General features: G+C 37.0%; 1 protein-coding gene across 2 annotated transcripts; it reads left to right on the top strand.

The window, feature by feature from the left end:
* The first annotated feature begins 2,605 nt into the window (after nt 1–2,605).
* On the top strand, nt 2,606–23,958 carry LOC100892148 (synaptic vesicle 2-related protein). 2 transcript variants are annotated; one of them, XM_003726159.3, is made up of 14 exons: nt 2,606–2,840; nt 8,566–8,663; nt 9,811–9,981; nt 10,691–10,815; nt 13,474–13,537; nt 13,824–13,949; nt 15,315–15,446; nt 16,192–16,268; nt 17,064–17,143; nt 18,537–18,644; nt 19,814–19,925; nt 21,675–21,756; nt 22,737–22,826; nt 23,570–23,958. In XM_003726159.3, exons 1-14 carry the CDS (start codon nt 2,702–2,704, stop codon nt 23,684–23,686), a joined length of 1,521 nt encoding a protein of 506 aa, XP_003726207.2. In that variant the 5' UTR covers nt 2,606–2,701; the 3' UTR covers nt 23,687–23,958. The 2 variants fall into 2 exon arrangements, with proteins under 2 accessions (XP_003726207.2, XP_011673012.2); XM_011674710.2 differs by having other exon boundaries at nt 2,606–2,846.
* The last annotated feature ends 1,411 nt before the right edge of the window (nt 23,959–25,369 follow it).

Below are 25,369 nucleotides of genomic sequence, written 5' to 3'. Positions count from 1 at the left end.
TGTGTCAGTCGATATCAGTAGACTTCAACAATGATCACGGTCTGTAAACAAAAAAGATAAAAGAAGATACCCTTAATTAACATCAAACTATAACATAATCCTCTATCTCCCCCAAGTCTTTGGTGCAAAAAGAAACGAAAGGCTAACGGTTCGACAAAGACTTAAAATACGACCCAATGATCAACGACAAGTAAAATGTAAGAACAAGAAACGTGAACGCGGACCAGGCTAAAACGAAACCTAACGCATGACGGAATGTCATCAAAAACTAGCAAAACAAGAAATGCAATAGCCAAATAGCAGTTAAAGAATTAAAGACATAAGGCAAACTGTTCGAGTGTCAATGTCACATGTCATAGTCTGAGTTTTGCACGAAATGAATTAGGTTGGAGAGTTCAGACTCATTTCTAAAGCTTAATTTTCAAGAAATTCTATCACGAATTCCTGAGACTCTTCATGATTTTGAGTTTGACTAAATATCAGCTGCTGAAACAGGGACATGATTAGGGGTTCAACACGTTTGTGTGTTTGAGTTCGTTGATACCGTGATCATAAATAAGATCTGGCTATTTGTGTCAGTCGATATCAGTAGACTTCAACAATGATCACGGTCTGTAAACAAAAAAGATAAAAGAAGATACCCTTAATTAACATCAAACTATAACATAATCCTCTACCCCCACAACCTTCACATTCCAAGTCAAGTCAATAAAATGGGAAGAAGAACAAAATGCAGATAGATGATGTGAATGGCACAAGTGAACAAGGAATCATACACGCGAGTAAGATATATATAATGACGAAGAAAATGCGACTGAGTGATCGACTTGTTTAATTATTATGTCATTGTATTGATTTTTACATGAGAGCATGAGTATACATGATGAAAGCTATCGAATACAGAGCTCATTGTACCGTCGGATAGTGCTTTTTTCCGCAGTTTTATTCTTGAAAACGTTCTGTATCGGTCATTTTTTTTTACGTAAAAGCTCGCAAAAATAGATTTGTTGTTATTTATTTATCACCGTATGTAAAATAAACAAGCAGCATTTTGCTACTCTTTCCTATTATCAATTTTCTTATAGGGTGCTAACTCGTGTCTACGGTGTCTTTCAAAAAGGAGTTGTTGCCCTCCTGGCTCAACGCAGACAGTCTATAATAAAGAAATTTGAATATTGAAAGCAAAACTTCTTTGCTATAATATAAATTGGATCTTATCCCATGCATGCCTTTCGATTTATACAAGAGAAAACATAATTATCGTGTGTCTTGGTCACTGCAACAATTCCTATCTTCAAGCAGAATGAGCAAACTATATAAAATGGGTACCTTGCAATTTCGGCTTTTGCACTATAGTCTTCTTGATCTAATAATAATACGAATTAAGTTTCAATATAGCCGTATATCAAGAGTTGGTTTAGAGTTGGAGCGAAAATTAAGAGAAAATTGGGTTATTTCCCCATTCGGAGGCCGGCGGGTCAGCTTGATAGGACCTATAGGTGTGTTTGTAATAAAAATAAGTTTGCAATCGATTCTCAGTATTCAATGGAATTATATCAATCCCAATAAAATGAATTTGAGAGGCCATCCAAAATTAATCGGCGGGCCAAAAAAATAAATCTCCTTTGAGACTAATTGTCAGACTATATTTCAGAAGCAGAGTGAAATAAAATCAACACAAAACGCAGGTGTTGCGGCGTGATTTGACTCCGAATCAAGCAAGTCCATTTTCTTAGAGAAGGGGGGGGGGGGGGGGGGGGGGGGGGGGGGGGGGGGGGGGGGAGGGGTTGAGTCGGCTGACTAATAAATTTCCGGTTTATAAATTTTCTTTTCTTTTTCTTTATAAATTTCGCTAGGGAGCAACATAATTATACCGTTACAGTGACAACGTATTTCATTAATTGAAAATTTGAAATATACAAATAATATATATGAATAAGACTTGCTATGAAAGAGGCTCGATTTGGCTCAGTGGTACAGCAATAACCGGAAGGTCCGGTGTTCGAAACTAAGTCCATGCGCTATATATAGTGCCATTTGACACTAAAGGGACGCAAGTCCCTTGCGCTCGAAGAGGACCTGGTTGCTTACTTTTACAAACATCCATGATTTCTTAGCAGTCATGTAAAAACAAACAACCAAGTGAAGTGTCAACTGCATGCACGCCCGAAACATCCTAATCAGGATTAATACTAAACCACCAATAATATTGGTTGGGGGGCCGGGGGGGGGGGGGGCTGTCAGATTGTGAGAGAGATATTCAGTCGTTAGGCTGACATGTACAGGGTGTTCTCCTTTTTTTTTTCTTGTTCTGCTGCTGCTGCTTCTTTTTCTTCTTTCCGTAAAGTACAATCCCCGGTACAATCAACTCCGAGGAAAGAGGATTCCCCTAGGCCCTTCCTGCCTCCTCTTCCTCATCGCATCCTGACATTAAGTGTGATGAATGTGTGGAGGGCTGAGCCAGTAAATTCTCATTGTGTAAGTATTGGAACAATTTTTTTTTCATATCTGAAAATTTATTAAAGGCATACTTTAGGGTAAAATAAATGCAGAACAGATCAGAGATTAAAAGAAATATTATTAGATAAGTCTTGATCAAAGACTACATTTTATCGTCAGCGTCAACAATTGACGCTTTAGCTATCTGGAAGTCTGTGAAAGAACTGGCTTTTTATAGGGAGTTAATCAGAAACTTTCTGGAATGGCCTCTTTGTTTGATGAGAGCACCTTTACAGATACTGATGTAATCATCAAAGATGGAGATGATGTTATATTTAAGGAAGAAACTCTTGCCGAAGTGGAGCCACAACCTTACCTCAATACGAGTGAAGACAGCAACGGTACCGGTACGTAGCATTTTCTAGGCCGCCACACTCGGGAAGACATGATACTGATCTAGCCTGGCGCTGGCCCCGCTAGAGCTACAATAGAGATAACAAATGTGGGATGTGATGTAATGGGGTCAGATCAGATGTCCAGGCGCTTAACAAACACATTAATACAAAGCCTTCTCTCTTTTGCCTTCAGATTGAACAATGAGTATTAATAATAATAGGGAGTCCAATGCCTAAATCTAACTTTTTAATTACTAGAGATAGGTCTAGAGTCTAGATCTAGATTAGACCTATTATAAGAAAGCATTTTCTTTCAAACTCGCCCATCTGCCGACTCCAGAAGTTCCATAAAGTAAGAGATATCCGGCTATTTTCTAGGCCCTTCCTTCTACGCCTGGCCGTACGTACATGTAAGATCCTTGAAACAATCAATTTCATGTCCCCGAAAATTACGTCGAGAATTAGACGGGCCCGAGGGCAGTGGCGGATCCAGGGGGGCCCGAGCCCCCCCTTGCTTGAGAAAAAAATCATGTAAAATCACATGATTTTTACCTTTTTGGGGGGTTGGGCCCCCCCCCCCTGGCGCTCAAGGGGGGAGGTGCAAATTGAATTTTTTTTGAGGATCAAACAAACAAAAAATGTGCTCACTACCCCCCCCCCCCCCCCCCCCCCCCCCCCCACTGAGCGACTTTTCGGCCGGCGCGATTTTCAAATTTTCGGGAGCAAAAAAAAAAAAAAGTTGGGCCCCCTCCCCTAAGAAATCCTGGATCCGCGCCTGCCCGAGGGAATAGGCGTGTCATTGCCCCAACAACAAGTTCAAAACTTCGCGTGAAAGTACATTCATCATCCGGCTAGCCTTGAATCGGTCGCACACACCGAACCACTTCAACCAGGCAAGCCGCAATACAGGCTGAAGTTGAAATCGAACCAATGAATATAGGTACGACTACTACATCTACGAGTAAAAAAAGAAGGAAAGAACTAGATCTAATTCATTAATATTTACCTTAGATTGGTATTCCAATAACTTGATTTCCTCATGAGTATTCCTTATGATTTCAGTCGGAGATCTACTGTACAATCAACAAGAACGACCTCCATAATCCATGCAGCAGCTCACACTCACAGCGCTACACATGATACTACTACATATACATGCATATCGCACATCCGTACGTACTACGTATACGTAGTACCTGGATCTCTCTTTCTCTCTTTCTCTCTCTCTCTCTCTAAGCTGTACGCGACAACTAACCTTTTATCATGCACTCACAATCACATCGTCCAATCATATCTTTCCATCCTAACTTCTCAATTGGAGTATAGACTGCTCACGTAGACATTTTTTTACTGAAATATCTCTTTTAAACATTTTTCATATCTGACTTACTGTACGAGCTCGACACTCAAAGGGAAAGTCCACCCCCCAAAAAAGTTTGTTTCGATAGAGGCAGAATAATAAGAAAATCAGGTGAGTGAAAGTTTGAGCAAATTCTGAATGAAAATAAGAAAGTTATGAATTATTGAAGTTGTGATCAATCAAATACAAATTGGCAACTCCGTGACTTATCATACGAGCTCTCCTTCATTTGCTTTGTGCATAATATTCCATGAAATCATGTTTTCTTCGTTATTGATGACGGAATATATATTTGTTCCTTGCAGGGGGAGTATAGAAACATATTTGCAATTATTATATTTAGGGTGCATGTATGGTTGAAATTTTTCTTGAGGGAAAATGAAAATTTTAGATTTTTTTAGTACTGAGCAAATGGAAGTTGAGCTCCCATGATACGTCATAGAGTTGCCAATTTGTGTCTGATTGATCACAACTTCAAAAATCCTAACTTCCTTATTTTTAATCGGAATTTGCTCAAACTTTCACCGACTTGTTTCTCTCATTTTTCTACTCCTATTAAAACTAACTTAATTTCAGGGTGGACTTCCCCTTCAAGTCTCGTGCTGTGAGAATAAGGTACTGTGTGTGAGACTAGCCAAATTTGTTCGGTGGGCGTTCTGACCGGAGCTCATACATATTCATATTATGATGTCGCAATACCTCTATTTGGGGCTGGAACAATGACATCTCTGTTCACAGTTTTCCTTCTCAATTTGAGATGGCTGTAGCTATCAGCCTCAAACCAACGCAAGATTGACATAAACATCGTACTCTATCTACCTTCGAATGTGCAGTTTTTAAAAATCTGCATCTAAAAAGATATAATCTTTTTTCGTTATATTTTCTGTTTTTTTTTTTTTTTAAAGTGACATTTGTGCACATCTGATATGTTAATCTCTATCAAAAGTTCTTTCATTTAAAACGGATTCCATATTTTTAGGGTCTACCTTCTGCCATTGAGAAGGATTTTAGTGAGCTAACCTCCGCGCCCTCTAGGACCCATCTAGTTTCCCTTGTGTGCGCGTTTTGTTCGTCTGCTAACAGAATTATTGGATTCAAATACGTCAAAATCTGCAAGATCGTCAACAAATGGTGAAAGACCATTACAGATCCGTGATTATAGGTATGTTGTGGAGTGTACAATTGTGTATTTGTTATAGATTTTATTCCATAGATATTTGTTTTCTTTTTTTCCCCCTTTTTTTTCTTCTTCTGGTAATTTTCTGACTTGGACGACGAGGGCACAAATCATAGGCGTAGAAGCCTTACGCCCGGGCATTGGCCTCCCTAGTATTAATTAAACTGTGCTAATGATCATGAAGTTTTGTCCTTTATTAAATTGTCCAACATAGATCTAGCGCCTAGGGTCTAGAATTAACTTCATAACCCATACTAAGGCCATAGAGTCTAGACTCTAGAGGTCTAGGCCTACTCCATATAAGATTTCTGAAATATTGCTTGTTGTAAACTTCTTCAAATGGTGGTTTTTAATCACCTATCCGGACACACAACGTCTGGGTATACAGTGGAAACTTGATTATCATAAAGTTAAAGAGCTGTGATCATAATTTCATTAAGAGGTTCTTGATATAAATAAGGTAATTTTTCAGGACTCTTCTTTTTATAAAAAAAAATGTTAATCCTGAAATGATGAGATTCTCGGTATAATAAGGTAATTTGAAATGGTAAGGACCTCGCTATAGACAGTAGGCAGTTTCACAGCCTACAGTATTGAGGGCTTGCTTCTTGAGTACATTTTGAGACTAAAAGCTGTGACCCATCTCAAAAGCAAAACAATATAAAACATAAGAATGATCAGCAATGCTGTACATGGAAAATGAAGTGTGATGATGTAGTTTAATTTTTCAAAAACAGATACCTAACCTGTCATATAACCAGAAAAATTCAAAATAAAGGCAACAAGTGTGATCTTGTGTGCTCTTATCAGCTCGCAAACATTTGAAATTAGGCTTACCGGTATTAGGCCAATCCTCGCACGGTAGCCATTTATTTCCATACATAAGTTATTTTAAATACTAAATTTTGATTTACACTTACAGCTCAAAATTTTATTAAAATTTGTGTAAACTTGTAATTTGAAAAAGGCATTTTTTTGGAAAAAAAATCAAACAATTTAAATTGAAACTGTAAATGGCAGTTATTCACTTGAATGTTCACACTATTTTCTCCCATTTTGTACATCATTTTGCTCATTTTTTCATTCATTGTTTGTTTGTTGCATAACTTCACCTTGGGTTACACTATGACAGTGTTTGACCTCTCATTTTAAAGTATTTTAAAAGCACTTCCAGATTAACAAACATTGATATCATTAAAGGTAAAGACCAGTTATGGTCATGCGATTGCATTGTGAAAGAAACGTTGTGGAATCGATCAGAGAAGGTTGATCATCTAGCATCTAGCATCTGCAAGGTTCTGGAATCATCAAAATGATAAGAAATTTGGCCCATTCTTCGTAAAGTTACAAGCACTATACACAGAAAGATGTATATGTGACTACCCTATATCTCTCACAGACCATGAGAGAAACAAATTTACCAAATATATGAATTAGTAGGCGGTTTCCCGGCAATTTTTTTATCATCATGTATTAGTCAAAACATATTCTTTCACATGATTGATAATGAGAGCTTCCATTTCATTTTTTGAAATTGGGGCGTTTCCAATACTGGTCTTTACCTTTAACGTAACACACATGTAGTTATACATGTATATGTTACATTATTAACTTAGCGAGTTTCCAGTGACATTTTCCACTGTAGTCACTTATAGATTTAAGGATTAGGTGATAATATCTAATATGATATTGATATCACCTAGCCTTAATTTGCATCCATGTGCCTGTGTGAAGAGTGATGTAAACAAACCCTCTAACAGGTTCTCTTTCTCCTCTTTAACAGTGCAATCAGGTTTGTTTGCAACTTCCCTTGCATTCTAAATTTTGTTTGTGAGGAAGCTTGTCAAGTGTACCAAACGTTGAATTGTTTTTTGTTCCATTTTTTGCTCCATATATGGTCTGATGTTTTTGGAATTGACACTCCAACACTAGGCCTTTGTGAATCATTTGTTTAGCTTATGCCCTAAGCCTCTTATACCAGCAGGACTCAGACTCTACAAATACAATTATCAGTGCACTAGTGTTGTGGTAGTAGTAAAGTGTACTAGCCACAATTTGACTAGGATTTTTTTTCATTGCAAATATGTCGCCCTCCTTCTTATACTGTGCCCCCAAAACCTCCCAGAAATTAGGAAAGATCATTTATTGTTCCAGCCACGTACATGTAACGCCATCTTACCCACATATGTATGGTACTCTACAGAATAAGATCAACCCAGCCCCAGGGGAATTACAACCTCCCAATATGCCTGTTTTCATCAGCCCGCAGTTGCAATATATATAAAATTTGGTCGAAACTATCCAGAGAAATCTTGGTCTTGTTTCCAAAATATCCCGCTATTTAGGAAATTAAGGCTAATTTGTGCCCGTCTGAGCTAGTTTGTGCTGAGCGTATCGGTCTGGTGAAGACGCAATTTCGAGCTTCGGGATAATATCCCAAGTCTGAAAATAGCGGGTTATTTGGCAAACTCGAGCTGATGAAGACAGGCCTAATCTCATGCATATACAGGCAGTTGTCATTTCCAGTGTTACAACTGTTAAACCTACGTCGTATCACTGTTAGCCATGGTGATGGGATGAAAAGGGAAGTGCTGTATCTCTTAGTCTGTAATTATGCTCATGGCACCAAATTAAAGCCAGGCCCATACAAGCCCAAACACCCCTGTGGTGTGCACTCCAAAGCTGTAAGGTAGTCAAAGACAAGAAGAGCTGTAGCCTATGATTCACGTAATGTCTGGGACCATACTGACTGTATGGGTGTGTCATCCTCAATCTACGACAGGATTTACACAAATGCTGCATGGTCATGTGATAAATGTGATCAATTAAATGTCTCAATTTCATTATTGGATAGCTATATTAATGAAAGCCCAAACATTTTTGAAGCTTTTTCAATTATTTCTAACACAACAGGGCAACTCAATAGCCCACCATAATAGCCTTAACCTAGGCCCACCACTGAGTGCATCATTGTAAGCAAAGAAGCATCCCAAGAAGAAAAGAAAACCCAAACCGCTGAATTCCTAGCTGTCAATTTCGACAGTTTATGAAAGAACCCTGAGTGACGTGATATTAGCGCACTAAACTTTTGCACCCCATGTTTTGAATGCAGAGGTTGGTGCAGTATAGACAAGACTAGAAAAAATACTGACTCTGTTTTTATCTTTGTTCTTTCTGTTAATTGTTCTGTTTAGGTACCAAAGATCAGGAGTATACAGTCCAAGAAGCTGTGGACGCCATGGGCTTTGGATGGTTCCAGGTTAAGATTTCTTTCATCGTCGGCTTTAACTGGGTGCGTATCTAAATATTTGATGAATAAAAAATGATGATTTAAAAGTTTAACTTTAGAATATAGTGCCCCACGGATAGGGTACACGAATGTCCAACACCTAGGGTTAGGATTAGGGTTAGTGTTACCTAAAAACTTAAGTATTTAGATTTAGCTTAATTGGTAAAGCGTTGGTTAACCTCAAACGTCTGGTCAACCTCTGGTCGGGTGTTCTAAAGTTACTCCGATTTATACAGCATTTAACAAGTGCTGAACCATTTTAGTCAGAGTTATATGAATGCAGGCCAAGGCTCAAGATTTTCCCTTCCTGAAGAAGCCAGTTGATAGATAATATCTGCGCAAGGACAGATAAATTTTAAAATCCATCAAATCAGAATTCAGAAAACATGCTTATGAAAATAATGTTATTTATTATTCATTTATGCAGGAATGATGATACATTCTATGATACACTGGTGAAAGTCTTATTTTTGACAGGGAAATATAAGGAATTCATGAATCACCTCTATCACTCTTGCAGTGATTATTCTAAACTTCATATACAAAAAACCTGTAGCGGATATTGCTAGTGCTGATCTCGGGTCACCAGACATTCAGCAGCTACCAATTTGACATAGTATTACCGTAAATCTCTGTGTATAAGACGCACCTTTTTGCTGCCAAAAAAAGTCAAAGTCGGGTTGCGTCTTATACACAGGTACAATTTTTTTTTTATTTTTTTTTTTAAAGTTTCGATTTATGACCCTCCATCTGGCGCTATGCCTGGCAATGTCTCCCAGCTCAGTAATCGGTGTGTTGACTCACCACTCAGAAACTAGAACAACACTCAAATTTTTCTATCAACTTGGTTTGAAAGTAATCTTTCTGATAGATCTCAATATCTAGTTTATAATAATAATTCCTCCAATTTTTCTTCTATACACACGGCGTACCACAAGGTTCTATCTTAGGTCCTCTACTATTTTTTAATTTACATTAATGATCTTACACATTCAACTGCACCTCGAATTTAAATGAAAGTCCTTCCTGCGTGGGTTTTTTAACACGAACCTGGCTTGCTGCCGACAGAGTCTTGGCCCAAAAATAGGGGTGCGTCTTATACACAGAGATTTACGGTATGTAATATTATATGACTTTTCTATTCTATCAGATGGCAGATGCATTTGAAATCATGCTATTGAGTGTCCTCTCTGACAAGCTCCGATGTGAATGGGACCTGTATCCATATCAACAGGCCCTTCTCACGACCTTCGTCTTCACCGGGTACTTCATCGGGGCACCTCTCTGGGGGATGATGGGTGATAAGTTTGGACGGAAAAAGGTAGGACTTGTATCTTTTTGTTCAGGAAGTTTGTTTTGCCTTGGTCATTGAAGTGATTAGTTGATTAGTTTTTTAACTTATACTTTAATATGGATATCATCAAAATTGTAAAAATGTTGCAATTTGGCAACACCAGTTTTGATTGCAATATAGATGGTCATGGTCATTTCTAGAGGTACTTGGTACTTGATTGGGTAATCCCTTTGACAGCTCACTCAGGAAGCTATACTGGGATGGTAGGTGAGGCGAGTACCTACAACGAGTGTCGTGAATTGCTGGAATGGTGTGTGGACAAAGCATTGCTAATTTACAATAAAATATCCTAAGTCCAGTGCAAGTAAAAACCAAGCTAGTAAGCTTATATGATGTGAGAACCAACAATGGGGCTGCATCATTCTGGGAAGCAACAAAAATGATAACTATCTAGATGAGGTTCCAACTCTGACATGTCTGAATGTATGTACCTGACTGCTAAGAAAGCATGTATTGATGTTTATGCTTGTAAGCAAACAACCAGGGGACAAACAGCTTTAAGTCCTCTCCGAGGGACTTGGTAATGAAGATTAATGCCTCACCAAAGGGCACGGGCGCATCAAATTGGTTTCGAACCTGGGGCCTTCCCGTTTACTAGACCACTGCTCTACCATTGAGCCATCTCGCCTCCTCATTGTTATCATCTCTCCATCTTTCTTTTCCTCTTTACCGCCAGACTCTTGCTCTGTGTTCCTTCTACATCTTCTACTTTGGATTCCTGAGCTCCTTCTCACCCAACCTGATCTGGCTGCTCATCCTGAGAGGGCTTCTGGGTGCATCATTGGGCGGAACGTCTCAGTCGTAAGTCATTGGAATCCAGGGGAGTCTTCCACAAAGACTAAGATTGACTTTAAGTTGGACTTAACTATGGCAGGCCATTTATGCCACTAGTTGCTTTCACCATTGGTCTCTCAATTATGATCTTTAGATAATAATTTCCCCCTCAATAATGAACTATAAAAAAGTGTAAATTCTGTAGATTTGTGACCACGATTTGTACGCCCCTTGAGAAACCAATGCCAGGAATGGTTAGAGAAACTAGTGGCATGAACAGCCTGCCATAGTCAAGTCCAACTTATGCAAGGGTCACTCTGTGGCCTGGACCCACCCTCCTCAGAGGTCGCCAAATATCGACGTCGACTCGACGCCTAAGCCTGACCCTGACCTATTTGTTGTTGTAGTGAAGTCCTAACGTTCGTTTTTCTTCATTGGGTGAAGCATTACTATACAAATTGATGAAATGTGTGAAGCTTTGATGAGTAATTTGTTTTTTCTGGTGATGTGACATCGAATCCAATCGGTCGCCTTGTTTGTTCAGGTGATGTGACATCGAAGCCACTACCGGTCGCGTCGAAAATATGTCGAAATCATGTCGAAATCGTGCGTTTCAAAACAACTATTTAATTTTTATTCCGGTCACTCATGCACTCGCAGAGTGATCGTCCTGAGGTCACCGAACTTTTCTCCAGCGAAACTGATTTCGAGATTTCACGAGATCGTTTTCGAGTAGTCTACTAGTCTCCTACACATAACTAGTTGCGTGAGTATTCGCAGTATACGTGCCTGAAAGGCCAGCCTCAAGTCTGGAAACGAGACTAGTAGCCTACGAGCTGTCGGTATTGTACCCAGCATGCGCAGCGCAGATCGTGCCAAGTTTTGGCCCCAAGTTTTTGCGAGGTGAGTTGAAAAAAAATAGAAAGTTCAGAGTTTTCCGATCATTTTGAGACGGTACTACTCCGACCCTGTTTTACGATTGATTATTAACGAAATCTGCGCATAAAACTTAGCCTATATTTTCGCGAGATTTCAATGTTGACGTATTCCACAAAGGTATTACGCCACAGCAGTGCCGTGCGCTCGAGTCGAAGCCTTACGAATTCTGCGGATATGCACTGTATACTGTGTACGTTTGTGATGGTTTGTGATAGCTTGAACTATGCAAATGGCCAGTATGGTGAAACAGTGGTGAAGCTTCAGATCGGCCGAAAACTTACAAAAGTGAAGCCTCACCTATGGAAAACTGACACAAGTGAAGCCTCACCTATGTAAAACTGACAAAAGTGAAGCATCACCTATGCAAATAATTCAAAGGGTGAAGCCTGGACTAACACATTTGCTGATAAGAGTGATGCTTTGCCTTTGTTTTTTGTAAAGCACATGAAGTGATGGTGAAACCCTGAGGTTACAAATAATTGGCTCAGGTGAAGAAAGGTGATGACCTGAGGAGGGTGGGTCCAGGCCACAGAGTGACCCGTGCATTAGAGTTGATCTTAGTCTTTGTGAAACACCCCTGGGCATATTGTACCATTCAACAGTTTAGTTGTAAGTTAGGAACACATCCATTTATAAAAGCTTCTAGGTGCATCGTTAGGTGGAACGTCTCAGTCATGTCATTGGAATACAGGGCATATTGTAAGATTTAACAGTTTAGTCGTAAGTTAGGAACACATCCATGTATATTGTATAAAAGCTTCTGGTGCTGCGTTAGGTGGAACGTCTCAGTCGTAAGTTATGGGAATAAATTCATTATTTAGGAACAGATCTATACATTGTACCTAAAGGCTTCTGGATGCATCGTTAGGTGGAACGTCTCAGTCGTAAATCATCGGAATACATTGGTGTCTTGAGCTCCATCTCACCCAACCTGAGAGGGCTTTTAGGTGCATCATTGGGTAGAACGTCTCAGTCGTAAGTCATTGTAATACAGGGCATGTTGGAAAATTCAACAGTTTAGTCGTAAGTTAGGAACACATCCATATATAAAAGCTTCTGGATGCATCGTTAGGTGGAATATCTCAGTGGTAATTTATGGGAATAAATTCATAATTTAGGAACAGATCTATACCTAAAGGCTTCTAGGTGCATCGTTAGGTGCAACATCTCAGTTGTAAGTCATTGGAATACAGGGGATATTGTAAGATATAACATTTTAGTCATAGATTAGGGACAGATCCACATCCAAAGGTGGAAAATTTCTCTTGTACCCGATTAGTCATTTGAAAAAATGACCAACTCTTTTGGGGGTACATGTGTGAGTGCTTGGTTGGAATGTTTCGGTCATTATAAGTTAGTTTGTTTGACTATAGTGTATGTTTATGTATGTTTAATTAGAACATCTCACAAGGAGCTAATTGGAATTTGTGGTTGTGTCTGTCAAGTCAATCATAAAGACATGTAAATAGATGGATTTGACTGCACAAAGGACAGCCGAGTAAAAAAGTAGGAAAGATAGTCCGTATTTAGAGTTTGGGAAAAAGTGACATTATAAAATCATTTCATATTTGTTATTAATGGCAAGTATTACTGGAATGTGTCAATTCAATTATTTTGCATACACTATTGGGAGATGGACCACTCAAAAATTGGCCAGTGTTAGGGTCGAGGCAATGGTATTTATTCAGGCAGTATAAATTATCCGTCAACCGTGTTACTTTAGAACTTTTTTTCTTCCCACTACAGTGTGATTATTTGTGCAGAGTTTCTCCCGTCCAAGAGCAGAGGATTGTGTCTTGTATGTCTGGAGGTAAGAACAAAACTAAACAAACAACATTATACAGATGCCAAAATAATTTTATACATGTAAAGAATATTCTGATGCACTGCTCATTCATGGCTGCAAAATCATGAAAAACATGTTGTCATTTTAAAGAGGAATAAACATACTTTCTAATGTACTAAACAAAGCAATAAGCATCCCATGACAAGAGAGATATAATCGATCTAACTTGAATTTCCAAACTTTTTGAGAGGTATCTTTATCATCAATAACATCACATCCTTATTTTCTTTTTCATGATGGACGGCTGCAGGCGTTCTGGGTTATAGGTGTTTGCCTTGAGATCACCTTAGCTATGGTCGTCATGCCAACGCTAGGCTGGCGGTACCTTCTCATCTTCTCATCGTTCCCTCTAGTCATCTTTGTGGTTCTGGTCACAGTAAGGAAAAACAAAAATAAACAAACAGAAATTCAACTTTTTACAATATTTAAAGCCTTGTACAGATATAAAAGAGTAAACTACAGCAGTTTTTGTTTGTTTTGATGATGACCTAAAGTTTAATATGCTTCACATTGTGAGTGAATGTGCATAGGACTTTTGGTGCACATAGTTGCCATTCATTGTTAACGTGATGTTTTTTTGCAACATCTTTAATACCACGTCATATCTGAACAAGCTTTAAACTGTAAATGCTAAATGGAATGACAAGCATCCCACAGGATGATTCTGGTATTTGAGATGACAAATCCCATGTCACTGTTAATATGATAAAATGTACATTGTATTAGGAGTATGGGACATTTATTTGAATTTATTTGAATTTATTAACAACAACATAACACAATGTTACAAAATGTATTCAAGTGGGTAACAAAAATAACATGTTGTAAACATATCCATGTACATGGGTTACAAAGAAAAAAGAAAATATCTATAGTTGAACCACACAAATTAAGTTAATCATATATCATGTCATATCAAACCTGTGAATTAGCTATAACTTAATAATATGTAGAGATTTGTGGCTGGGATTGAAATTCACAGAATTCCAATAACGTTTAAGTGATTCAAATAAAGGATATTTTTAATCTTAAAAAGTAACTTAAAAATGTTGTTAAAGGGAGAACCAAAAGTTAGCACGAGTGCTAGTCGGGATTGGTTCTCCGAATATCTAAAACTGTATGCAAAGTCATATTAACACATATTTTTTCCTAATATCATATTATTTGATCCTTATGATTCATCTCTGCTAAGGAGTTTAATTTTGAGATTTTGACGAAATGATGATCTTGTTTTTTCTTCTCTTCTATTTATGGGCAAATTATTCCACAGCTTTGCTCCAATGAAAGAAATTGAAAAAGTCCCACATGTCTTACTACATTTAGGCAATCGTAGCATTAAATGTTCTCTCCCTCTTGTTCTATACATGTGATTCATTAAAACAAAGTAATCCATCAACGAATGTGGTAGATGTCCTTTTTGCAGATCATATACAAATGTCAGGAAACTTAACTGGTAGTTCCAAACTGTGTGAGTCTTTGCTCTTTAGTTAATGTGATTTCCAGCAAGTTTTGGTTAGGTTGTTTGATTTGCTGATCCAAACAATCCATCTACCGGTACTGCAATTCATAATTATTTTAAGCTATAACTTAACCTAAGATTTATTCATAATAATTTAAGTAATTTCAACATTGCTTATTCAGAATTACTCACAGGCCAGTTTCTCTCAAAATGCAATTTTATCACACAAGCATTTGTGATAATAATTAGAGTTCTTTCACCATATCTTGAACCCTGTACCAGTTTCTACCAGAGAGCGCGTCTTACCAGCAAGCATCGGGAAATTGGAGTGGTGCCATGGCAACCCTAGAAGACATCTCCAGGACAAACAAGAAACCACTGCCACCCGGAAAGCTGAAGAGAAATGCTGAACTTGTAAGTATTACTTTTTTATTTTTCATTCCAGATGTGTATGGAGACCACTCAAGGGGACCAGGGCCCCATTTCACAAAACTTGTCATCAGTGACAAGTGTTATAAGCTACTGAAATCCTTGCTTCTGATTGGTCATCAGCATATTTTTCACTGATTTTTGTCATTTGTCATTGAAAAAAGGCCTTGTGAAACGGGTCCCAGAAGAGTGGTCTTTCTTTTTCATATATTAAGTAGTCAATCATGCTTTTTTTTTAATCTTCATTTTTATGACCTAAGTATAATATTACATTTCTATATCTTGTATTACAGAGCTAAGTGAACATAAGTAGGACCTTTGTTGCGTTCAGTTTCCATTCATTTAAACATTACTCATTAAAAAAAAAAGCAGTTTACCGCTTCATATCTGAATCAACCGTATTAGGCTGGTGGCCTCTATATTCAATCAAGTTCCTATAAGAAGGTTACAATGAGAAAACTTTTCAATGGAAACAAAAATGTGGTCTTTGCAGTAGTTCTATACAGGTGGTCTCAAGAGATGTTTGACAGCATTTCACTCTCATATTTGTTATGCAGTGGCTGGTTCCGTAAATACAGACCTCGTTCTCCTAAAAACTCTTCTCAAATAACCATTTTATATAGGGATTTGGAACACAAAACACAATTGATTTTAGTCCTCGTATTCGCCAGGAATCAAAATGAAGTATATTTGATAAAGAAGCTAATTTGAGCCCTTCTTGTATTCACAGAAACCCAAAGGATCCATTCGAGAACTGTTTAGTACAAAGTTATTAGCTATGACTACCGTTATTCTGATCAATTTATGGTAAGTAGCAATTAAAAGTCAAATCACGGCATTAAAGGGGAAGTCCACCCTGATATTCAGTTGGTTTGAATAGAAGCAGAAACAAGAGAGAAACAGAGGTGACAATCTGTGTTTGATTGGTCTTTACTTTTGTTATATTTTTAATCAGGTTTTGCTAAAATGTTCACTGACCTGTTCCTTTAATTTTCTGCTTCTATCAAAACCTACTTGATATAAGGGTGGACTTTCCCTTTAATTTCTCTAGTAAATCGTTAGTTTAGTAAAGCTGTGGTTAAAAGCATATTCAACTGAATGAATCTCCTCTCCCTTTTTTAGAAATCTCTTCCCTCTCTCCCCCTCACTGTCCATGTACCTAACGCTTGAAGGACTGGGACAGCACAGATAGAATAAGAATCAAGAAGTCATTGCATTACAATTGAAGACAAAACATAGAACAACTTTTTTTTTCTGAAGTAGCCTGGGAAGGTGTCCAAATCAACACTGTAAAGAAGTTTTAGGCCATTAAAAAAAAAAGATGATTTTTAAAACCATGTTCATAACAAAACCATTCGTCTTCGTTGTCCTACGAGTCATGACTGACCCTATGTGACCCTATTGGTGATTTTGATCCAACCACTTCTAACCTGGGCATAGCAATGAGCTGTGCAGATTTTCCTGCAGGTAATCTCTTTTATTCCATCGGCCCAACGGACTGTTTGCCTACCACGTTTCTGTTTTTCTCAGTTTTTTTTCTCAGTTTCATATATAAAATATTACAAATTCATTAGTGAAAACATAATTTGTGGTTATTTTCAGGTTTTGTAATGCGTTCCTCTATTATGGGAATGTCCTTCTCTCTGCTGAGTTATTTTCGTCTGGGGTAACGTCATGTGTTTGTGAGTAAATGAAGTTTTTTGGCACCGGTGTTTCCTGTCTCTGGGTTTTTGGCTGTTTTTTCTTCTTCACAAAGGAGTTCCTTTCTTTAAAAAAACAACTTCATTTTAACTTAGTATGGTGATGGTAAAGAGCAAGGGAAGTATGGATAAATGTTGCATGTTATCAGGTAAAGGGTAAAAATATATTATAGATGTGTCATTTAATCTTTTAATTCATGCACTCGCCCATCCATCCCTTTACATTTCAGTCACTTATACTAACTTCTGTTTATTTCATTTTCTATTGATCTCAATTTATCCATCTATCATCCATTCATCATCACTCAAGCCTTCCAACATCCAACCATTGATGTTTAGAGATTTTCTTCACCCATATGTACATCTAGTTATCAAATTACACAGTCTTTTATAATGTCTTAACTTTATATTTACCAGTATATCAAAAATAACTTTTTTTAAAGACCGTCACCACTACTGGGCCAGAAGAGATTAGACCACAAAGAGAGCCATCGAGGTCACTGTGACAGGTGGCTATCTCATTAACTCAGCTCTCATTTAACATAAGAAAAAGAGGATCATGGGGGACCAACAGGCACCGATTGGGGAAGTTTTCTATATAGAGGGAGCAAGTAGCTACAAGTATGGCAGTGTGCCTTTAAAAGGATCAATTGAAAAGAAATGTGTTGAATGACTCTTTCTTTACCCATCTTTCTTTTCTTCCCACTCTTCATTATTGCTATGAAAAATCATAAATATGAAAAGAATATATATTGATGGATCTATCTGAGAAGTAAAACACTTTTTTTAACTAGGTAGTTACCAAATTGAGGATTTTTAAAAACAAATTCTTTTAATTTGATGAATTCTTAGTTGCCGAATTCTGGATTTGTTTCCACTCAAATGCAACTCATGCGAATGAAACAAAAATGGACTTTGTGTAAACAAATTATTATTGTTCTTTCTACTAATGTGTCTGGTACAATTTTTGTTTGTACTTAATCAAAAGATATTGATTCACCCACATATTTGTGGTGAGCAGATTAAGAAGTTTTATTAAGCCTCTGTCCTCTTCTTATCTCATCTATCTAATAATTGTAATTATTGTTCTTTGTGCTAATGTGTCTAGTGTACATTTTGGGGTTCTTAATCAAAAGATATCGAGCCACCCCCAACTCCAAATGTTCACATTTGTCATGAGCAGGTTAAGAAGTTGTCATGAACCTCTGTCTTTTTCTTTTCTCATCTAGCTAATAATTCTAATTATTGTTCTTTCTGCTAAAGTGTCTGGTATGCATATTTTTGGTTCTTATCAAAAGATATCGAGCCATCCCCAATTTGTGGTGAACGGGTTAAGAAGTTTTAATGAACCTCTGTTCTTTCTTTTCTCATCTAGCTACCGGTAATAATTCTACAACAGAACTGGAATGCTTTTCTGCTTGTAAGTCTCTTGATACACAGGGATATGTCGGCCTTCTTGTATCATCGTTGGGCGAAATTCCAGGTAATTAAAGAGAGTTAAACCAGCTTTTTAGTACATGTGTAGTATCAGTTTGAAATAAATACTGTTGATACTGAAAGAGTGACTAAATTCTTTGTAATGGCTGACTGAATGTTTTTTAAAGTCCTGTTTAGTACATGTGTAGTATTGTTTTGAAATACATACTGTTTATAATGATAAAGTGATTTAATTCTTATTTTAATGGCTGAATGAATTTTTTTTTAAAGTCTCCATCTGTAAGGCCTAATAATATAAATTTGACTATTTATATGACTTTTCAGTTACCTCTGTAGATTTTATAAAGTAATCATGATGTCTCATTTTAATCCAATACAATGCAAATGATTAAAGAAGGATCAAACAGTAGTTGGCTTCACCCATTTTAATATCTATCCTGTATTATTTCAAAACTGAGGAGCAAAGCAATAGCACCCTGATTTAACTTGATTGTAAAAGCTTTCAAGAAATCTCCTCTGGACCCATTTCATTAGCCTTTTCCATTGCCCATTGAAATTCTGTAATGTTTACTGAACAATCATCTCTTCTGTATTAAACCTGAATTTATTTTTTACAGGCAATCTAGTGATAGATAAGAATAGTCACAATGTGAATTATAAAAGGATTTTGCAATTGATGTGAATTTGAATTTGAATTTATTGGTTTTGATATCAATTTTGTTCAAACACACACTGCATGTTTCCGTGTGCATGAATGTAAATGTTTACATTAAATAAGTAGGAAAATAAAGTTAACATTCTGGATCCATAGATTAGATACAGGAGGGCTACGGCATCGGCCTGCAGCTTGATTTTCTTACAGCCCTCTGTTGTAACTAGGAATATAAATACGAAGGGGGGGGGGGGGGGGAGCAACTTGCAAAGAACAAGAAAGAAAGGAGGGGGAAAGAGTGCTGGTTTTTAGAAATAGTAATCACGCCTGTTGATATAGTAGGATACAGGTAATGGGAAGAATATCCAATATCCATTAATCAAATAAATTCTGAGAATCTAAATCCACATATTTACAATTAATTCAAATATTTTGCCGGGAAAGCCAGATATTTAAAATAATAATTTTATCAAATTTTGGAGTTATATAATAATTATTGTTGATGTAAGTGAAAAGGTAATGATATCAGGTTATGGACGATAATTATTTTGTTTTCTTTGCAGGTATTCTTTTGACCCTGTTTATGATTGATACTGCGGGTAGGAAACTGACCATGGGGCTTGAGATGCTGGTCTGTGCTGTCTTCTCATTTCTGCTTCTGATGTGTGTTGACGGGTGAGTGGAAATACGGGTCTTAAAAATCAAATAGTTTGTTGATTTTTTGAATCATCATAGCATAGTTCATAAACAAATATATTTGTGATGTTTTTTGTGTGTGTACATTTATCACCTTTAAAGGTAAAGACCAGTATTGGAAACGCCCCAATTTCAAAAAATGAAATGGAAGCTGTTATTACCAATCATGTGAAAGAATATGTTTTGACTAATACATGATAATACAAAAATTTGCCGGGAAACCACCTACTAATTCATATATTTGGTAAATTTGTTTCTCTCATGGTCTGTGAGAGATATAGGGTAGTCCCATATACATCTTTCTGTGTATAGTGCTTGTAACTTTACGAAGAATGGGCCAAATTTCTTATCATTTTGATGATTCCAGAACCTTGCAGATGCTAGATGCTAGATGATCAACCTTTTCTGATCGATTCCACAACGTTTATTTCACAATGCAATCGCATGACCATAACTGGTCTTTACCTTTAAGAGAAGGTTGTCAAGTTCTGGTGAGAGGTGAAAAATAATTTGTGAGCATTATTGTTATTCTACAAGTTTGGAAGAACATCAGAGAAAAAATGTTCCCTGAAAAGCATGGCTCTTCAAATTCCTTCATATTCTAAATATGACAAGTAACAGCTTAAAAAATGAGGCCCGATTTTTATGCCACATGTTTGTGTAGTCCCATATACATCTTTCTGTGTACAGTGTTTATTACTTTACCAAGACTGGGCCAATTTTCTTATCATTTTGATGACTCCAGAACCTTGCTGTACACACCAATACTTATGTGCTACATGATCAAATTTTTCTGATCGATTCCACACCGTTTCTTTCACAATGCAATCGCATGACCGGAACTCAACTTTGTCTTTAAGTTTTACTCTGTGCTTCCACTGTGGCTACTGTTAAAAACACAAGAGTGCCTTTCAAGGAATAAATTCTACAAATACCCATCTACATGTACTCCACCTAGGTTGGTAATGGTATTACAAAAGGAACATTATTTAATTCCGTTGAGGTTGATTTCCACTTAGAATCTAAAAGAATTTAAATCAAATCAAATTCAATTTGTTAATGTGGTTGCCAACGCCTGTCAAGATCAGTCATATGGGGAAGCTGTTTCAAAGCCAATCCACTGTGCTATCATCAAGGTCTTTCAAGCCTTCAAAACCATTGGGGCCTGGTGAATGTTGCAATCTAAAGACTAAATGATCAAATTGATCACATGAAACAAATTAATCTAGGCCGCAAATAAATTCGGATACCAAACACTTTTATGTAGCCTTCATTATTAAAAGAAAAAGCCGATTTGAAGTGGCATACCACATGAATGAAATAATAATAATAATATTCTGTTTTTGTATAGCGCTCAATACATCGATCCAACGATGTGCCTAAGCACTTTACAGATATGTTATTAACCCGGTCGTCGGATTCAGGCTAACCCGCACACAATGTGTGCACATTTTCCACTCCCTGGGGATCATTCCATCCAGTCGCCATTTTACACGGGCACACTTGCTCGTCCAACCACATGAACTTTCGCATCCTACCGGGTACCCATTTAACACCTGGGTGGAGAGTAGCAAGTTCAGGTTAATATCTTGCCAAAGGATATTAGTGTCGTGTCGGGATTCAAAACCTTGACCTTTGCATCTCCAGTCAAGCGCCTTAAACCACTCAACCATCACACTCCCACTACCGGTACATTTAAATGTTCTCACCTTTGGTTATCTTGTGCAGAATTCCCCAGATGATCTTTATCTTTGTTATTCGAGGAATGATTTCCGGAGCATTCCAGGCCTTGTATGTCTACACACCAGAGGTAAGAATAGTTTCTCTATTTTATTTCTTTTTATAGCCTATACCCCCCCCCCCCCCCCCCAAAAAAAAAAAAAAAAAAAAACCTGTAAAACTAGGGGTTAGTTTGACTTTACTCTGCTTCATGACTATGCATGTAATTGATATTGTTTGATGATTATAGTTTTACCTGACTGCTTAAAGAAAGCATGTAAATGCTTGAAAGTAAACGACCAGGGGACCTACGGCTTGAAGTCTTGTCTGTTCTACCACTGAGCCATTGTTTATTGCCCTGTGAAGAAGTAGTATGGTTTTACTAAATACTTTGATGATTTTATTGTGGACATGTCTTAGTGAGACCCTGTTTTCTAAAGATGGCATGTAAAAACCTGTGTGTGCCTGATTTTGATGAATCTTTGGAAATCTGCTAGGGTTTTTATTTATCCATTTTTTTTCTCGGTTCCCTCATTGAAGTATTCAAAATGAGAAAAATTATGTAAGTTTATTTTGTTTAAAGGTAAAGACCAGTTATGGTCATGCGATTGCATTGTAAAAGAAACGTTGTGGAATCGATCAGAAAAGGTTGATCATCTAGCATCTAGCATCTGCAAGGTTCTGGAATCATCAAAATGATAAGAAATTTGGCCCATTCTTCGTAAAGTTACAAGCACTATACACAGAAAGATGTATATGGGACTACCCTATATCTCTCACAGACCATGAGAGAAACAAATTTACCAAATATATGAATTAGTAGGCGGTTTCCTGGCAAATTTTTTATTATCATGTATTAGTCAAAACATATTCTTTCACATGATTGGTAATGAGAGCTTCCATTTCATTTTTTGAATAATACTGGTCTTTACCTTTAACTCTTCAACTTTTACCAACAGTGTGTATTATTTTTGAACCCTTACCAACTGTGTGTATTATTTTTGAACTTTTACCAACAGTGTGTATTACTTTTGAAAGGAATCATTCTTGACTTTGTTTGGTATTTGTTAGGTCTTCCCTACCAATGTGAGATCAGTCGGCCTGGGGTGGTGTGTAGCTTTCTCAAAACTGGGTTCCATTGTGACCCCTTTCGTAGCTCAGGTAGGTGCCATACATGGCCTTCTAGGACTCTTTCTTATGCCTTATTTGTGCTTATATGAAGAAGAAAATAAAATCATTAAAATTATGAATATTAGCATTGGATTCATAGAGAGAGAGGGTCTTGTATTTATTATGAATTAAATACTGGAATGGAATATATCCAGTAATTGGGTAGAGGTGTCATTGTCGAGTGGTTTGTTGAACACTTGACTGAAGATGTGGGGTCGTGGGTTCAAGCCCCCGGTGTGGCCTTGGCAAGACATGGTGGATACGTGTGCTATAAAAATGTCAATATAGATACTATTATATTATTATAATACAAGAAAATACAAAAATTTCACTGTCATTATCCTAAAAAGAATTTATTGCATATGAGAGTAACTTCTTCAACAGGATTTGTTACTTTTTCACCAACAATTGAAACAAATTTACAATGTTTATAGATGAAAATTGAAGTGAAATGGGAAGAGGAAAAGGAATGCCTTTGATTGTAAAAAAATGTGATTCATTCACTGACGTTTTAAAGAGTGTAGTGGGTATTTCTAAAGTCGAATCGTTTTGACATAGATATTCAAAGCTTTAAATTATGGTATTCTGTCAATAAAATGAGTGCAGGTATATATGTGTCATAGTGCAAAATGCAAATTGTTACAAAATTGTGTTCTATTCATTAACAAGAGAATAATTCCAGTTCATTATTTTTTTCTCCTTATCTTGTTTCTCTTTTATATTCACCTACCTAGGTTTTGATCAAGCAATCTGTGTTCATGACATTTTGTGTGTATGGTGGCTGCGCGGTCTTCGCTAGCCTGTTAGCTTTCATCCTCCCCGTAGAAACAAAAGGACGCACCCTCAAGTAGATGATGGAGATGGTTCCGCTGGGATGAGAAATAGTCATGGCTCCACCTCCATGGCTCCACCTCCTCCTATTGGAGAAGAAAGAACCTTGAAAGAAATACCTCATTTAGGACTAGTGAAAACAAAATCATTGACCAGGTCTTGATCAAGCAATCAGTTGTAATGACATTTTGTGTGTACGGTGCTTTCACAGTCTTGGCCAGTCCATAGACACAAAAGGATGCATCCTTTATTAGATGATGGAGGTGGCTCTACCTCCTCCTATAAGGGAAGAGAAAAGAATCCTGATAAATGACCTTTTCGGGCTTGTGAACAAATATTATTGGCTAGGTTTTGATAAAACAATTAGTGGTTATGACATTATGTGTATACAGGACTTGGGTAGAGAACATAAATAATCGTGGCTCCACCTCCTTGTATAAGGGAAGAAAAAAAAAACGGGATAAACGACTTTTTCTGACTTGTGAACAAATATTATTGGTTAGATTTTGATAAAACAACTATAGTGGTTATGGCATTATGTGTATACGACACTCGGGCAGAGAACATAGTCATAGAGAAATAATTGTGGCTCCAACTTCTTGTATAAGGGAAGAAAAAAAGAATCCTGATAAATGACTTTTTCTGACTTTTGATAAAAAATTATTGGCTAGGATTTGATCAAAACAATTAGTGGTTATTATGGCATTATGTGTATACAGCGGCTTCACTGACCTGGCTAGTGTGGTGTCTTTCATTAAGAGCAGCTACCGGATTTCAGTCCTTCTTTCAAAAATAAAAAGTATAATGATTTAAAGATCAGTTAGACTTCACAAATATGGTGTGAATTTCACAGATATATTTGTCTTGGAGCTCTGTGGAATTACTTTCATATGTAGGTAAGTACGCGATGTGAACTTTGTAAGTATCGGACTAAGAAGGTCAACAATCTTTATTACATTTGCAAATTGTTTGTTGCTGCAAGAAAGTATTTTTACATATTTTTACAAAGCTAGCAGTCGTTGGATACTTTATTTGTATTATATGTTAGTTTTAATTATTTAAATGGTGTAGTAATTGTGTGCTATTTAGAGGTCCATTGTTGGAGTTTTTCATTGCATATATTTTTGAGGTTGCAATTAGAAGGTCAAAAGTCTTAGAAGGTCAAATATCATCTTTATTATTTTTGCAAATTTTTTGTTGCTGCAAGAAAGTATTTTTACAAAGTAAGTTGTCATTGGGATATTTTGTCTGTACTATATGTTAGTTGTAAATGGCTAAATACTTGTGTGCTATTTAGAAGTCCATTGTTGGATTTTCGAAGTGCTACATTTTTAGGTCAGATTTTAATGGTCAAAATTATTGAAGAATACTTCCGGTACGCAACCTGCTTTGCCGCAACAGCAACTAAGAACTGTGCAGGCCATAGATGTTGCAGATTGCAACAAAAAAATTCATATGGACCAAAAATTAATGGTGAAGAATGTGGGTGAGCAATGTTTCTATACAGTTTTAAAGAAGAAGATATTTAAGTAAGGCAATATTTCTTTATTTTATTCATATTTATCAATTGTAGGTATATATATTTTTTGAAGAAATACATATATATATTTGATACATTATAACTGGATATTTTGACATGTGTATACTTTCATTTTGAAATCATATTTTCTGCTACGTTGCGAAGGCTGAAATTGAAAGGCTGA

This window comes from Strongylocentrotus purpuratus, unplaced genomic scaffold (genome assembly GCF_000002235.5).
Source record: "Strongylocentrotus purpuratus isolate Spur 01 unplaced genomic scaffold, Spur_5.0 spur5_scaffold_2, whole genome shotgun sequence".
Taxonomy (NCBI): Eukaryota; Metazoa; Echinodermata; class Echinoidea; order Camarodonta; family Strongylocentrotidae; genus Strongylocentrotus; species Strongylocentrotus purpuratus.
Note: the sequence above shows the minus strand (reverse complement) of the source record. Positions and strands in the feature narration are given on the sequence as shown.

Bases quoted from the DNA above. Each gene is read 5' to 3' on its own strand.
- LOC100892148 (XM_011674710.2), top strand. From the start codon at position 2,702: ATGGCCTCTTTGTTTGATGAGAGCACCTTTACAGATACTGATGTAATC. The intron at 17,144-18,536 runs GTGAGTAAATGA...TTTCTCATCTAG, and splicing joins TGGGGTAACGTCATGTGTTT to CTACCGGTAATAATTCTACA. The intron at 18,645-19,813 runs GTAATTAAAGAG...TTTTCTTTGCAG, and splicing joins ATCGTTGGGCGAAATTCCAG to GTATTCTTTTGACCCTGTTT.